This window comes from Chamaea fasciata, unplaced genomic scaffold (genome assembly GCF_029207755.1).
Source record: "Chamaea fasciata isolate MVZ Bird 193981 ecotype frontalis unplaced genomic scaffold, bChaFas1.0.hap1 SCAF_6, whole genome shotgun sequence".
Taxonomy (NCBI): domain Eukaryota; kingdom Metazoa; phylum Chordata; class Aves; order Passeriformes; family Sylviidae; genus Chamaea; species Chamaea fasciata.
In genome coordinates this window covers 47,162,183-47,175,480 of record NW_027094091.1, presented here as the reverse complement: position 1 = coordinate 47,175,480, position 13,298 = coordinate 47,162,183, and the positions used below count along the sequence as shown (strand labels likewise).

At 41.6% G+C, this 13,298-nt stretch overlaps 1 protein-coding gene across 2 annotated transcripts in view; it reads right to left on the bottom strand.

The window, feature by feature from the left end:
* The window catches only part of PAPSS1 (3'-phosphoadenosine 5'-phosphosulfate synthase 1), a 40,672-nt gene extending 35,128 nt beyond the window's left edge, over nt 1–5,544 (bottom strand). Inside the window, exon 1 of one of the 2 annotated variants that reach the window (XM_066186265.1) lies at nt 5,308–5,544. In XM_066186265.1, the coding sequence (XP_066042362.1) occupies nt 5,308–5,367 (60 nt within the window). In that variant the 5' untranslated portion in view covers nt 5,368–5,544. The other variant, XM_066186266.1, reaches the window with a different exon arrangement.
* Between the last annotated feature and the right edge of the window lie 7,754 nt (nt 5,545–13,298).

Sequence of the window (13,298 nt, the reverse complement as noted above, 5' to 3'; positions counted from 1 at the left end):
AATGAAGTTATTCTTGCTGATCATGTTACCTTCAAATAATTTACGCCCTAAAACAAAGCTGTTTTGTGCACAAAGCTGTTGCGATACAGCTGACTAAAACCAAGTTAAAAAGTCAAAAAATCAAATCTTTCTCCTTATAGCAGGAACAATTATGCACTACAAAAAATTGGAGATCTGAGTGAGCAAACACACAAATTGTGGTATTAAAACCAACAAAAATAATTGAAGTGCTTCAATTAAAAGATATATAGTGCATAATGAATGTACACAGCCATTCCAACTAACACAGTAATAGCTACGATCTCTCATTAATTGCAGTTGTACTGTATTGTACCAGGCACTGAATAAACAGCTGTCTCAAAGCACAAATCCCATGTCACTGTCTCAGTAAGCTCTCTTACATTAAGTCTTAAACCCACACATGCTTTGCTTTTGATCCCTGGCAACGAGTCTACTATCAGACTCATACATTGGAGGTCAAATGTCTCATTTAAGGAGACCTCTTCCAGTCCATATCCCATAAGTTACATCAGTTTCCTCTCTTTTCCAGAACTAGGAAAACAGCAATGAAACTAATCAGGGTATTACACTAGGTGTACAAAACACATGAAACCCTGAGGAAGCAGGCTTGAGAGATTCTTAAAATTATGAGAACGACACAACTTTCATGGAAAAAAACGTATTAATACCTACATAGCAGAGATGAAAAATCACAGCAAGGAGAAGGACTTGCTAGAGTACAAGGCACACGTGTGCAGTGGAGCAGCCAGCAAACTGAGCAGAGGGACAATAATCCACCTGTACTTCAGAAGCAGGCACCTAAGACTAAAGGTTAAAGTGCCCAAAGAGTCTGCATGCACTCAAAAACACACCTGGCGGTCACCAGCTGCCCTACCTTTTGTATCTGTGTACAGGCACACAAACAGGGCAGCTCAGTACTAATCCTGGGCAAAGCAGTACCCAAATCCCCCTTACCTTCTGATAGAAAACCAATTTTATAGAGGTGCTCTAAGAAGTTAATAATTTAGCAAGTCATTCTCTGTTGCTGAAAAAAAAAAAAAAAAAAAGTAGTTCCCTAATTAGTCCACTTTCCTATTAAATAATTTGTTTCCATATGATTTGCCCACACTACCAAGCACAAATAAGTGAACAAGCTGAACACTGTATTTTCAACAACCCAGGTTTTAAATTACTATCCCTGACATACACACTTACTACAAATATTGATGTGGCACAAAAAATACTCACTGGCACATATTGCTTGTGCTTTTAAATTATTTAGCCAGTCTTCAAATTCTTGTACATAAAATTTGATAACCATCAACTGATGAAATTAAATGACCAACCAAAATGACACCAGACATAGAGAACAGTCATCTCCTTTAACACTATAGCAAAGCATCACTCACCTTGGAGATCTATATTAACAATGTTAAAAGAAATGAAACATAAAGAAACATGGAATAGAAGAACTCTATGTGATGAGCAAGTACTCTTTGAAAAAGCTATTTTAAAATTCTAAGCCTAATTACACTCACTATAAAAGTCACTGCCAAAAGAACACACTACATTTTTGTAAAGGGGCTAATGAAGAAAAGGGTATTAATCACCAAGGTTTATCTGCTTTTTTAACAGCCATCGGATATTTCCACTCTGACATCCCCACAAAAATATGTCTTCCACCCTGCGACACACTGCTTCTGCATTATGTAGACAAACACTTCATCTTAGCATTTGCCCTCCTACTTCACCACGTTAAACAGAAATAGTGCTTCAGTCCACTGTGTTTCATTATAGCAGTAACATCAGCTGAGATTGCTGACATATCCCTCCTTTCTTCTCCCCCACTACGCTGGTTCGTTTCTCACATGAAATCAAAATTGCTCTAACAGGCAAACACCTTGGTATTGAAGTAAAAAGTGAGGTACTAAAGAAATCCTTTCACAGACTTGCACTGGAGAGCTGCAATGATAAAGAAGGAAGAATAACTTTGCTGTTTACTTTTTCTGGCATGAAGGTAAATTTTAGCTTTGCAGGTAGTTGACTACGGAAATGAATGACCACAGACACCTTGGAACTACAGGAACAAAAAAAAGAAAGATTATAGGGGTCCAAAGGAAATACTAACTCTGTCAACTTTTCTATGTACAGACTTCCTGAAATGACAAATGCTTTTTTTTTATTTTTCTTGATGTTTTGCCCAGTTACATCTATAATTTTTTTATTGCTAAAGCCAAATCAGACTATCAGTGCCAAACACCTTTGATGCAAGAACACAGACAGGCATCCAAATGATGAAAGCAAACTCAAGTTGCAATACCAAGATCAAAAGACACCCAAAAGAAGAGATTATTGTTTAATTGTTTTATGGTTAGCAGATAGATGGCATATACACTGGTATAAGCTGACTTTATTCTTTCTTCATCACTCCCAAGCAACAATGAAATATTGTACTTTTATAATCAGTATCAAATTTTAAGTTTTCAAAAAGCAAGACCTCTGGAGAAGGAAGTAAATCTTTCCTTGGCAAGCTCAGACTCCCCAAGCTGCAGCACGAACTTGGGACAGCTTGAAGCTGGAAGTATCAGAAAAGAGACATGGTTTCCATATAAACCACATACACTGAAGAAACTGTGACTAATTCCATATCCTTCTGCTCTAAGACGACGGGGTTGGTTCCCCAAGGTAAGAACTCCCATAAGCTAGCAAAAGCAACACAAGCAGCCTCCCCTCTGACGTGCAGTCTTACTTTCAATGCCTTTCTCATTTCCCAGTTATAACAGAAGTTCTTTAGGTCATTTGTTAATGTGCTCACCACATGCCTCTTATAAACCAGGGATTCCCTGATAACAACACATTTTTATGACATTTATTATTCAGCACTGATAAATGGTAGTTTTCTTTTCTTCCCTGCAAAGTGTTCTGCTCAATAGCCAAACAGCAACTCAAGCACACGGAACAGTGCTCATTTTTTTTTTTTTTTTTTTTTTTTTTGGTCTACATAGAAACACAAGCAAGGAAAACAGACATAGCTCCAACACAAAAATTCAGCTACCACAGAGGTTATACCTATATATTTGTATGAGATTTCAGGACTAAAAGATCTGTCAGGAATACCTTCCATTCTGGTTTGAAAATCTGTGTTTGGATTTGGACAACTGTGCTTGGGAAGGAAGGGCAAGTCCAGAAATTACATCTGAGCAATAATATCTTTTAGTCTTTAAAAAACTTAACAATTCCCCAATCCATATTCTGCCATAGCCTATGGCATTACATTTTCTCCTATCTACAATAAGAATTCTTACTTGGATCCTTACAATAGCCCACCAAAAAGCAGTTTGCCACAGTGATACCAATACAGTAAGTCACTTAAACACCTCTACATAAAATACCACCCGAGCTGCCAAATGCATGCTCTCCTGCCACTGACACAGACTATCTCCCATTTGCCAGGTGCTCTAAAGCTGGGACAATTTGAAAGATCACAGCAGCAGAAATCACCCAGAATCTTCTCCAGTACTGTGGATACAAGAAATTCATTGCTAAAGATATTAAGGAGTGTGTCTTTGCTTGCCACCTGCTGCAGTACCAGCATGACCAAACACAGAGAGAGCTCATTGACCAGTGCTGGCTGGCATCAGAGGGCATGGATAAAAAATGAAGCCAGAATTATCCTACTGAATATGCTCTCAGAAACAAGAATTGCAGCAAGTTCTCATTCAAAATCACCTGCAAAGTGATGCAACAGCTCAGTGGTGTTAGGAATCCAAGCCACTCTGAAGAAAGTGTTCCACATGTCTCCCTATCAAGCCATGTCTTCCACAATTAATGGCAGTGTCTGTGGCTATGAAGTGCACTGTAAATGGGGAGTAACTGTTCGCTGTGCTCAGAGGTGGGCTTGGCAAGGGCATTTCCACAGGCAGAGGTGTATTTTGAAAAGCACTGGAAGCACAGGGAAATTCTGAAAGACAGGGCTCTGCCTACTCTCCCAGGGGCTGCCAATTCCATCAGGGTGAGTTGCTTTGACTTTGCTCTCAGCTGAACAGATGCAGAGCCAGAAGTGCCAGAACATTTGCCTGTGGAGCATGTGAATCAGCAGCATTTTTGTTCCTGGTGAAGCTTATTGGTTTACAAAGAGCATTTCAGTTGAGGTCTTCAGAAGAAAAAGGAAGAAGCGAAAGACTTCCTCTGCTTGCCACGTAGCATAGAGGGGTTGCCAACCTCAGCTGAACTCAGCGACCACTTAATGTCTGCTAATGAATTTCCCTCCTTTGGTCAAATCGATCTTGGCTTTGCTTCAGGAAATGATACAAAGTAACTTTTGCATATACTTTGTTAACCCCACACAGACATCGTCAATTTCACTATCTTCTAAACGTCGGAATTTGCTTTTTCCTAGTGGAAATTGAAAGAATGTAAATTGCCGGTTGCTCTCTTATGTAAACAAGTTTGAGCTTGTACACAGTGGAAGGGGCTTGGACAGGCACAACATCTTCCGAACAGTACCATAGCAGCTTCCCCGTTTTTCAAGTAACAGCTACTTTTATCAGGAAAGCTGTGGCCTGCACCACTCACAGCAAGACTTCAAAGACGGATTTACACTCTTACATTCTTATCAAATGTTTTCTGGATCTTAAGTCTTGCCTGTATCAACTCAGCATCGATTGAAAGAAATCATACTTTCTTTTTCATTTCTTTTCGCTTGTCTGGCATCATCAAAGCTATCAAATGTTCTCAAAGGTCTGCAACGTCACTTCTAAAATGCTGCATTTTGGTCTTTGCTGTAAACCGATCTTCCCCCATCTTTATGAACAAGAATGAAGGCTTTGGTTAGATTTTTTTAAGCCCTGTCTCGACAGTTTTCCACATAACATTCGCCATACAAAGAACCCCAGTCTTTGGCCAACTCAGGTTTATGAATGGCCACATTGTACATCGCATTCTTAAGCCTTCCTTCTTCCAAAACGCTGGAAGCCGAGGGCTTACTGCGGAAGAGGCAGGGATGAAACCTACAGACGCCGGCTGCTCTCCGGAGGGTCTTCCTGCCCTTCCCCACAGCCCCCGCGGGGCTCCCCAGCCGCGCTGCCCTCGGGGCCCCGGCGCTGCCGCTCCGTGACCGGGCTCGCACCGCCGCGCCCCCGGCCCGCATCCCTCCCGGCCCGGGCGGGGAGCGGCGCACGGAGCCCCCCGTCCCGGCTCCCGCTGCCGCCCACTGCCACATCACCGCGGCGCTCGGCCGCTTCTTCCTCGCCGCTCCTCTGCCCCTGCACGCCCACCTGCCCACCGGCGCGCCGCCCGCCCGCTCACCCAGCTCGGCACCCTGTTGCTCAGCTTGACTTTCTTGCACTGGCTCTCGGGCAGCTCCATGGCCGCAGGGGCAGCGAGAAGAGGAGGCAGGGGAGGAGGACGCGCTTTCCCGACTGATGCTCGGCGCGGATGAAGCCGCTGCCGCCGAGGAGCTGTGCCGTCTGCGCACTCCCGCGACTCGGCCGAAGGTGGTGCAGGGAGGAGCCGCGGCCCGGCAGCCGGAGGGAGGGACGGAGGGAGGGAGGAAGGGAAGGAGGGAGGCGGCCGAGGGGAGACGGAGCCGCGGCAGCCACGCGCCTGCGCTGCGCCGTGACATGCGCGGGGAACGGTGGCCGCCACTTCCGCCACCGCCACCGCCTCGGCTCCTGCCCCGTGGGTGTCCGTGTCCCTGTCCCTGTTCTCCTTCTGCCTCTGCCTGTGTCCGTATCCCTGCCACCCCCACGAACGCAGCTCGCTTCATTCAAGAGGACATAATCCTAAACTATGATGAAAGGAGATAGCCTGAAGCTGCGCCAGGGGAGGTGTAGGTTGGACGTTGGGAGGAATTTCTTCACAGAAAGGGTGATGAGACACGGGAATGGGCTGCCCAGGGAGCTGATGGATCACCGTCCCTGGAGGTGTTTCAGGAAAGCCTGGATGTGGCACTTGGTACCAGGGTCTGGTTGACAAGGTGGTGTTCGGTGACTCGATGATCCCAGAGGTCTTTTCCAGCTTCCCTGATGGTGTGCTTCCCGCCCGCTCTGCACTACAGCGTTCCGCTCGGCCGGCATGGCGCAGATGTTCTCTCTTGGGTGTGTCCTCCCCACCTTTTCCACTTAATGCACCAAGGAGAGGCTGCTACGCCTCTTTGGGGAAAGCTCGGGACGGGGAATGTGCGAAGTGGCTGTCGCATTATTCCGTGACAAAAATTTCTCCAACAAACAAAGCTCATCCCGCGCTGCGCTCTAGGAAATGTCTCTTACTGTGGATTTAGAACCAGAAGTTCTTAGTTCTTATTTCCAGAAAGGAACTGCTTTAGCAGTTGGGTGCTAATCTTGGTGGTGACGATGCCATGCCAAGAGGAGTGGCATTTACTGTATAAATATAAGTCCATTTACAGTAGTTCAAGAAAGGAAGTACTTCAGCACTTAGGTGTTATGGGTGGAAATGGTACTGTAATCACAGGAGTTGCATTTACTGTAAAAACATAAGGCTATTCAAAGTCTGGAGCATGTTTGTTCACTGACAGTTTAAACAGGAAATAAAAAGGCTTTGTGGATCAATGTTTACTCCTGCTATATCAGAAAGACATCCTTTCAAAGAAAAGAAGGTGTTGACATAAAAGCAGATACTAATATTCTGATTAGAATCCTTATGCAAAGTAGATAATGTCTCTGAAATCAAGAAAAATAGTTAGAAATGCTCTCAGCCAATTTGAAGGTCTGATGGAATTAATACAAAGTAACTAAGAAATTCAAAAATTGCAGTTATTAATTTAGGCTTGATTTGAATGTTATACCACATGTTACCCTGCAAGTAACAGTTCAACAGATGGTCCCTGGTTGTATTCTGATCATGACAAAGAGTGACAGTCAGGGCAAAATCTCCTATGCAATGCTCTCCCAGGCATGGAAAAAGAACCAGCACACTGCTGTGGAACAGTGACTTCAGAGCTTCCCCCACTTGACTTCAGTTATGTCTAGGGTGTGCTTGGTTAATTGCTTTGCATAACATTGTTTTACATGGCTTAAGAGTAATTATCAGTGTTATTTGTGGTCACATTGTTTTTAAAATTCTACTGTTATTTTATTCTGATTGTATTGGTATAGATTGGTACTGTTCATTCTGCACTCTGACAGACAATATTGGGAAAACAGTAGTTTGCAAGAGTTGTAAGTTAAATCCAAAAACAAAGGCAGCACACTTAACTATGCAGCAGTGATTCCTTATGGGTCCATTTGGCTCCCCTGTAATACTCACACATGGGCTGGGAGCAAAATACTTTGGATTTTTTTTTAGTGGTTTGCATAGGAGTTTAGCCTTGGTCAGCTGATTGACAGCAAGAAGTCCCATCCCATCACAGGATCTTTTCTGCTACATACTTCCTAAAGAAATGTTGCATTCTGATTTGGAGGTTGAGAAAGCAAGGCATTGAGCAGAGGCGAAGTTTAGGCAGTGGTATTTACAGTTTGAAAAACCACAGGAGAAGAAAATGCAGTTGTATTGATCAGCATGTATGCACAATACAGACTGCAGGTGGGGAGCTGCATGATTCCTTCCAGAAACTGTTGAAGAAACCATGATAAATGAACTATATACAAATGAAATGTGAAGTATGTCTGCAAATATAGACACTAGTGGTTAGACAGATGACATGATCTTAGAGGTAATAAAAAAACATTTCTGAACAGCAATTGCTAAAACAAATAATCTTTTATGATTACACTAGCATTCTAAAATAATGATACACACATATGCATTTATGGTATAGTAAAATATTACAGAAAAGGCACACACATGGATGAGGTATATCACAAAATTGATGTCTGGAAAGGAACAGTGGTGGGTCTGGTCCAACCTCCCTGCTCAAACAAGGAGCACATGGCACAGGATTCCATCTTGATGGTTCTTAAATATCTCCAGTGAAGGAGACATCACAACCTCCCTGGGAAATCTGTTCAGTGTTCACCTGCACAGTAAAGAAGTTCTTGCTTATAGAATCAGAATCATAGAATGGCTTGGGTTGGAAGGGACCTTAAAGATCATCTACTTCCAAGCCCCCTGCCATGGGCAGGGACACTTTTCAAGGATCAAGTTGCTCATATTCAAGTGGAACTTCCTGTGCATCAGTTGCTGCCTGTTGCCTCGTGTCCTATTGCTTGACACTGGGAAGAGCCTGGATCCATCACCTTGGCACCCTCCCTCCAGATTCTTACAGGCACTGATGAAGACCTCTCTGAGTCTTCTTGAGGCTGAACAGGCCCAGCTCCCTCAGCCTTTCCTCCTCATAAGAGTGATGCTCCAGACCTTTGACCAACTTAGTAGCGCTCCACTGGACCTGCTCCAGGAGCTCCACAAAGCACTCCAGATGTGCCTCACCAGGGCTGAATATAGGGAGAGGATCACAACCCCTCAACTTGCTGGCAATGATCTTCCTAATGCAATATATCCAACAATAACCAACTGTTGTATTGCACAAATTAGTTAGTTCGTTTTGCACTGGGTGTTTCTTGGTTGCACTTTCTCATGAACCTTTGCATCCCCTTCATCTGTAACCCTATCTTTCCCCTCCCCTTCATTTGATACTCCCTGTATCTCCCCTCCCCCTGGGTAAGTCCCCATTGGTCAAGAGACCCCCTGCTCTCCCCCTCCTCCCTAGGGCTTAAAACTCGTTGCACGAGGGGTCTCACTCTCTTTTCCTCCTGGACATTCAGGTGTGAGTTCTACATTAAACCTGTGGGACTGTTCCCACGAGGAATAAGAGCACCTTTTGTCTTTTATCTTCGTCCTAGCCCAGATTCCCCACCCCCCGAGGTGCACAGCTAGCCAGGGCTGGACCTTAGGAATGTAAGGAACCACGGCAACCAATTTTTACATAATTTACAGAGGTGCATGTCACAAGTATAGGTTGCATTTCATCAGCTCTTGTCAAAGCTGTTTCACTGGAAATGTAACAACAATGTAATTCTATTGTACAGAAGTTTGATATGTAAGTCCATCAAGTGCTGCCCACACATTTTGCCTCTTTAACATCTTAATGTCAAACTATTAAAGAGGGAGCTGAGAAGAGCTTTCTTTAAACAAAGGAAGCAAATACATGTTCATTTATACAAAGACTTGGGTTAAGGGTTTTGGCTTCTTTTTTTCTCTGCTAAGGTTAGGATGAACAATACTCAGGAAACGCCAAGCTCAGGTTTGGACTTGGAATGTTCATTCTATCTTACCTATTTACACAAGCCATGAGCTTAACTAGCAAGCCAGGGAAATGAGGTAAAATTGAGTGCTTCTAACTCTTACTAAGGCTATTTAAGAGATATTTACCTAATAACAAGGTGACACTTATATTATTTATGGTTTTGACCCAATAATGACCACCCAAGGCCCACAATGCAGACCTTTTTCACCCAGTTATAGAAAACCACCTAAACCTATGAAGAAGGCGGAAGGATAAGGTGAAGAAGGACATCCTCCATCTTGACTCATATGTATTACTATACACTAAAACCCCAAACTCTAAGTTTCTAGGATTCCAACTGATTTGGGGAATGAATTCTTTGCCTATCTGTTCTCTGTAAGGTAATGTGTAAGTTCTCCAGGACTATTAAGGGATAAGTTCCAATTCCACTTCTGTGAAATCTTTCATGATGGATTGATTTTGATATCCAAGTCAAGTATTTTCTGAACTTCAAAAGCAAATTTTTGTGGCAGCAGTTAGTGAAATTCAGGTCAACATGAATTGCTGCTATTTCTTAATCTTCATCCAGGCTGAATTCAAAAACTGTTCTCATGACAGTGCTCTTGCAACCCCTCCCAATGGAACTAATAGAGCTGGCTATGGAGCTATGGCTGTGCCCTTGCTAAATTTTAAATTCTGCTCAGAGAATGAAGGCAGAATTGAGCTAAAAAGATCATGAACTATATTTCTGGCTAGTCTGAACCCCCAGAAGGAAGACCTACTCAACCTCTGAAAGAACTACCAGGAGTTAGTATCCTTGAGTTGATTTTGATGCTGAATACTTCTGTCAAAGAACTACTCTGTAAAATGACGATAATAAATTTATAGTTAATGTCTTGCAGGAGCAACAAACCCAAAATATCCACTGATTCTGGGCTTAGCTTCAAAAAGGGAAATTACATTAAAATGGAGTTATTTGTTAAAAATAAAGTACGAGAATCTTCATAGCAAGCACAGGGACTAGTTAAAGAAACTATGTTGGATTTTGATATGAAGGTTGAGAAAAAAATAAGTCTTTGAGCACAGATGAAGTTTCAGGCAAAGCACTCTACATGCACATAACACCCCTGAAGAAGGACTCAGCCCAGAGCAAACTGACATGCTGACCAGACCAACTCAGGGAAATCCTTTCAATCCTACATAAGGCTAATTACATAGAAAATAATTTTCTGCTGAGTTAGCTTTTGCCTAGCCAATTATACTATCTATCAATGCCAATCAGTAACAATCAATCTCAAACATATAGTAAGAATCCCAAAGTGTATAATTTAAAATTACTGAGGAGAGAGACAGATGGTACAATACAGTTTCAATCTCCAGTAAAATCTGAGCAACCGATCATATTAGGAACAAGACAAGAAGATTTCTTCATAGGTTATATTCCAAAGAAATGTACAGAATTTCAGTGGAAAAATCAGCATTTCCAAGAAAAAGTATTTAATTATAATTCTAAAACATTATTTTGTCTGATACTTTTTACCACAGTGTTTCACCAAACAACAGAGATAAATCAAGCTGGTCAAAAAATACTGGATATTAGAAAAAAATATTTTGAGTAGCCTCTAGACATCAATTCTAACATTAAAAGAACATCTGAATTAGACTTGACTGCAGACTAGAGATAAGGTATTCTCTAATACTTTGGTTTAATGATTAAAGACTGACTATCTACTTGTACATGACTTGGTATACAAACTCAGAAATGCCTTAGCTATACATGTTACCTTTAAGATGCATGTCCTCTTATTTCTAGGAAGAAAAAAATTATTAATGAAATATTCTCTACAATCCACCTACTGTTGTCACTTACAATAAAATGAATGAGAAATTAGGGGAGAAATTCCTTTAATACTGGAATTGCTCCTCTGGTAAGCATTCTGATCGAATTGTGATGACATCTCATGCTCATCTTCAGATCTATTCTTTTTTTTTTTCTCCTTGAAAAATACCCAGAGCAGTATAACTCAGGTAGTCCTACAGGCTGTCCACAGTTTTGCTCTTTTTTCCTTTTTTTGAGAAAAAATCCCATCTTCAATGCAGATCATGCTGCCTGCATAGAAAAGGCTCAACACAGTTCTGTCAGCATAATTTCCAAACTCTATTTGTCACATAAATCATTCTTCTTTTGACACTATTCTAGTAAGCAAGAATTTCAGAATACCTTTTAAGCAGATTAAATGTTTTGTTCCAGTTCCTCTCAAGTATCTCTCAATACTGGAAGTAGGGCTATGAAACAATGTCTAAAGGCTTTTAACAATAAATTCCTTATTCATTGGTCTCCTGTTGGAGGTGCTATTCTTCCTCTGTTACCAGGTGCGTGTTGTGGAAAAGATGACTATCAAAAGCTACTTGAGACTAACAAAATTATCATGTGGATACTTCACCTGTAATGCAGTTTGCATTGCAGATATGATATGCTCATTTACATACAAAATAAAATACAAGTCCTGGATAGCAGCCATAGTTGGGAAAGATAGGAATAGAGGAGGTATTTCTCAGAACCTATTTTCTCTCTTTAGCAAAAACTTTTAATAATTTTTTTAATATCTGGACTGATATGCATGTCCAGCAGAACAATCTGGCCCGACTGTTTAAAGAAGCCACAGAAAGATCAGCAGAAATGCTGATAAAACCCCTGAGTGACGAGAACACCATTTGTTTTGTGACATATTGCAGAATGTTTAACTCAGACTTCTTTTCATGTCCCACAATACTGAGGATTAGAGCTCTTTTGCCAATTATATTGCAAGTATTACATCTGCTGAGTTTGCTCTTTAGACAGATAAGCTCACTCCGTGTGCCATGTGTGTTCAGAATGAAGTGGTCTACTTTGGCCAGCAGTGAGAGATGATGGTTGGTGGCCCTTTTCAGGTAATACAATGATGTTATGAGAAGCTGAACAGAGGTTGTCAAGGGAACAGAATACACTCAAGGCTGTGTTGGATGACAGAAGGGTGTCTGGCAAATTTCAAAGAGGCTGAGGGAGATTTCAAAGATTGAGGGAGGTACTGACTAGCACAGAGGAAACAGCACAGGGCAATGCAGGTGCTAGAACTCTGGCTAAAAAGTCCTGCAGAGTTCCCACGGCTCACTGTATAAAGTGAAATAAAATATGATTTTAACAGTGCCGGAGGTAGAGAAAAAATTCATAACGCACAGTTTTGAAAAAAAAATTGATTATCATGCTCTATATTTCACAAAAAATGCTCATCGTGTTCTGAGCTGGCATTTCAGCTGCTGTAAAAGCTGTGATGAATGACCACTAGAGGTCATTCAATGAATAGGAAATAATTCAGGGTTTTTGTTGGGTGATTTTCATCCTTGGGGTTTATTTTATTTTCTTTGTCATTAACAGCATAAAGAATTAACTTTCCAAGAGAGCTAAGTACTATATTTCTGAAGATAAATGACTATCCATGTGCTCTGTAGGTTCACAGGGATTTTAGGTAGCCCTATGTCACTGCTGACACTTTGACAAGTGCTATTGAATTTGACTGGGAACTAGACATACTCTTAGAAACCTGAATACTTTGCTGTGTGCTCCTCTGTGTATTGAGGTAATTAACACCCGAAAGCTCCTAATTCCAGTGTTCAAAGCTTAAAAAATGTTTGCCTGTATGACAGATGTCTTTTTTCCATATGACTTGGTCTATTTTGAATTTAGGTACTATATAGTCACCCTGTCTTTGGCAGATATAAGAAAGGACAGGTGTATTTTTTATTTAAAGAGGAGTGAAGCTGATGAATTCTAGACAGAGGGACCTCTAGTGAAGCAGAACTAAAGACAGTATAACTTTGAAGGTTTTTTCTCTCTGTATTCCTGTTAAAGCCTTTGTTCAGCATTTGAAGAAAACTACTTTTTTCCTTTTTTTTTTTCACATCTCTGCACATGACATTAGGTGGGGGGAAAAAGTCTTGTGGCAAATCTGTAAATGAGCTAAATGTGGTGGGATCTGCAGTAGGAGTGGAACAGAAGAAGGTTATCAGGCAAGAAGATCAGAGGTTGCTTAGGGAAGGCAAAAGAAGGAGAATGAGCAGTTACAGCTCCTGTCACATG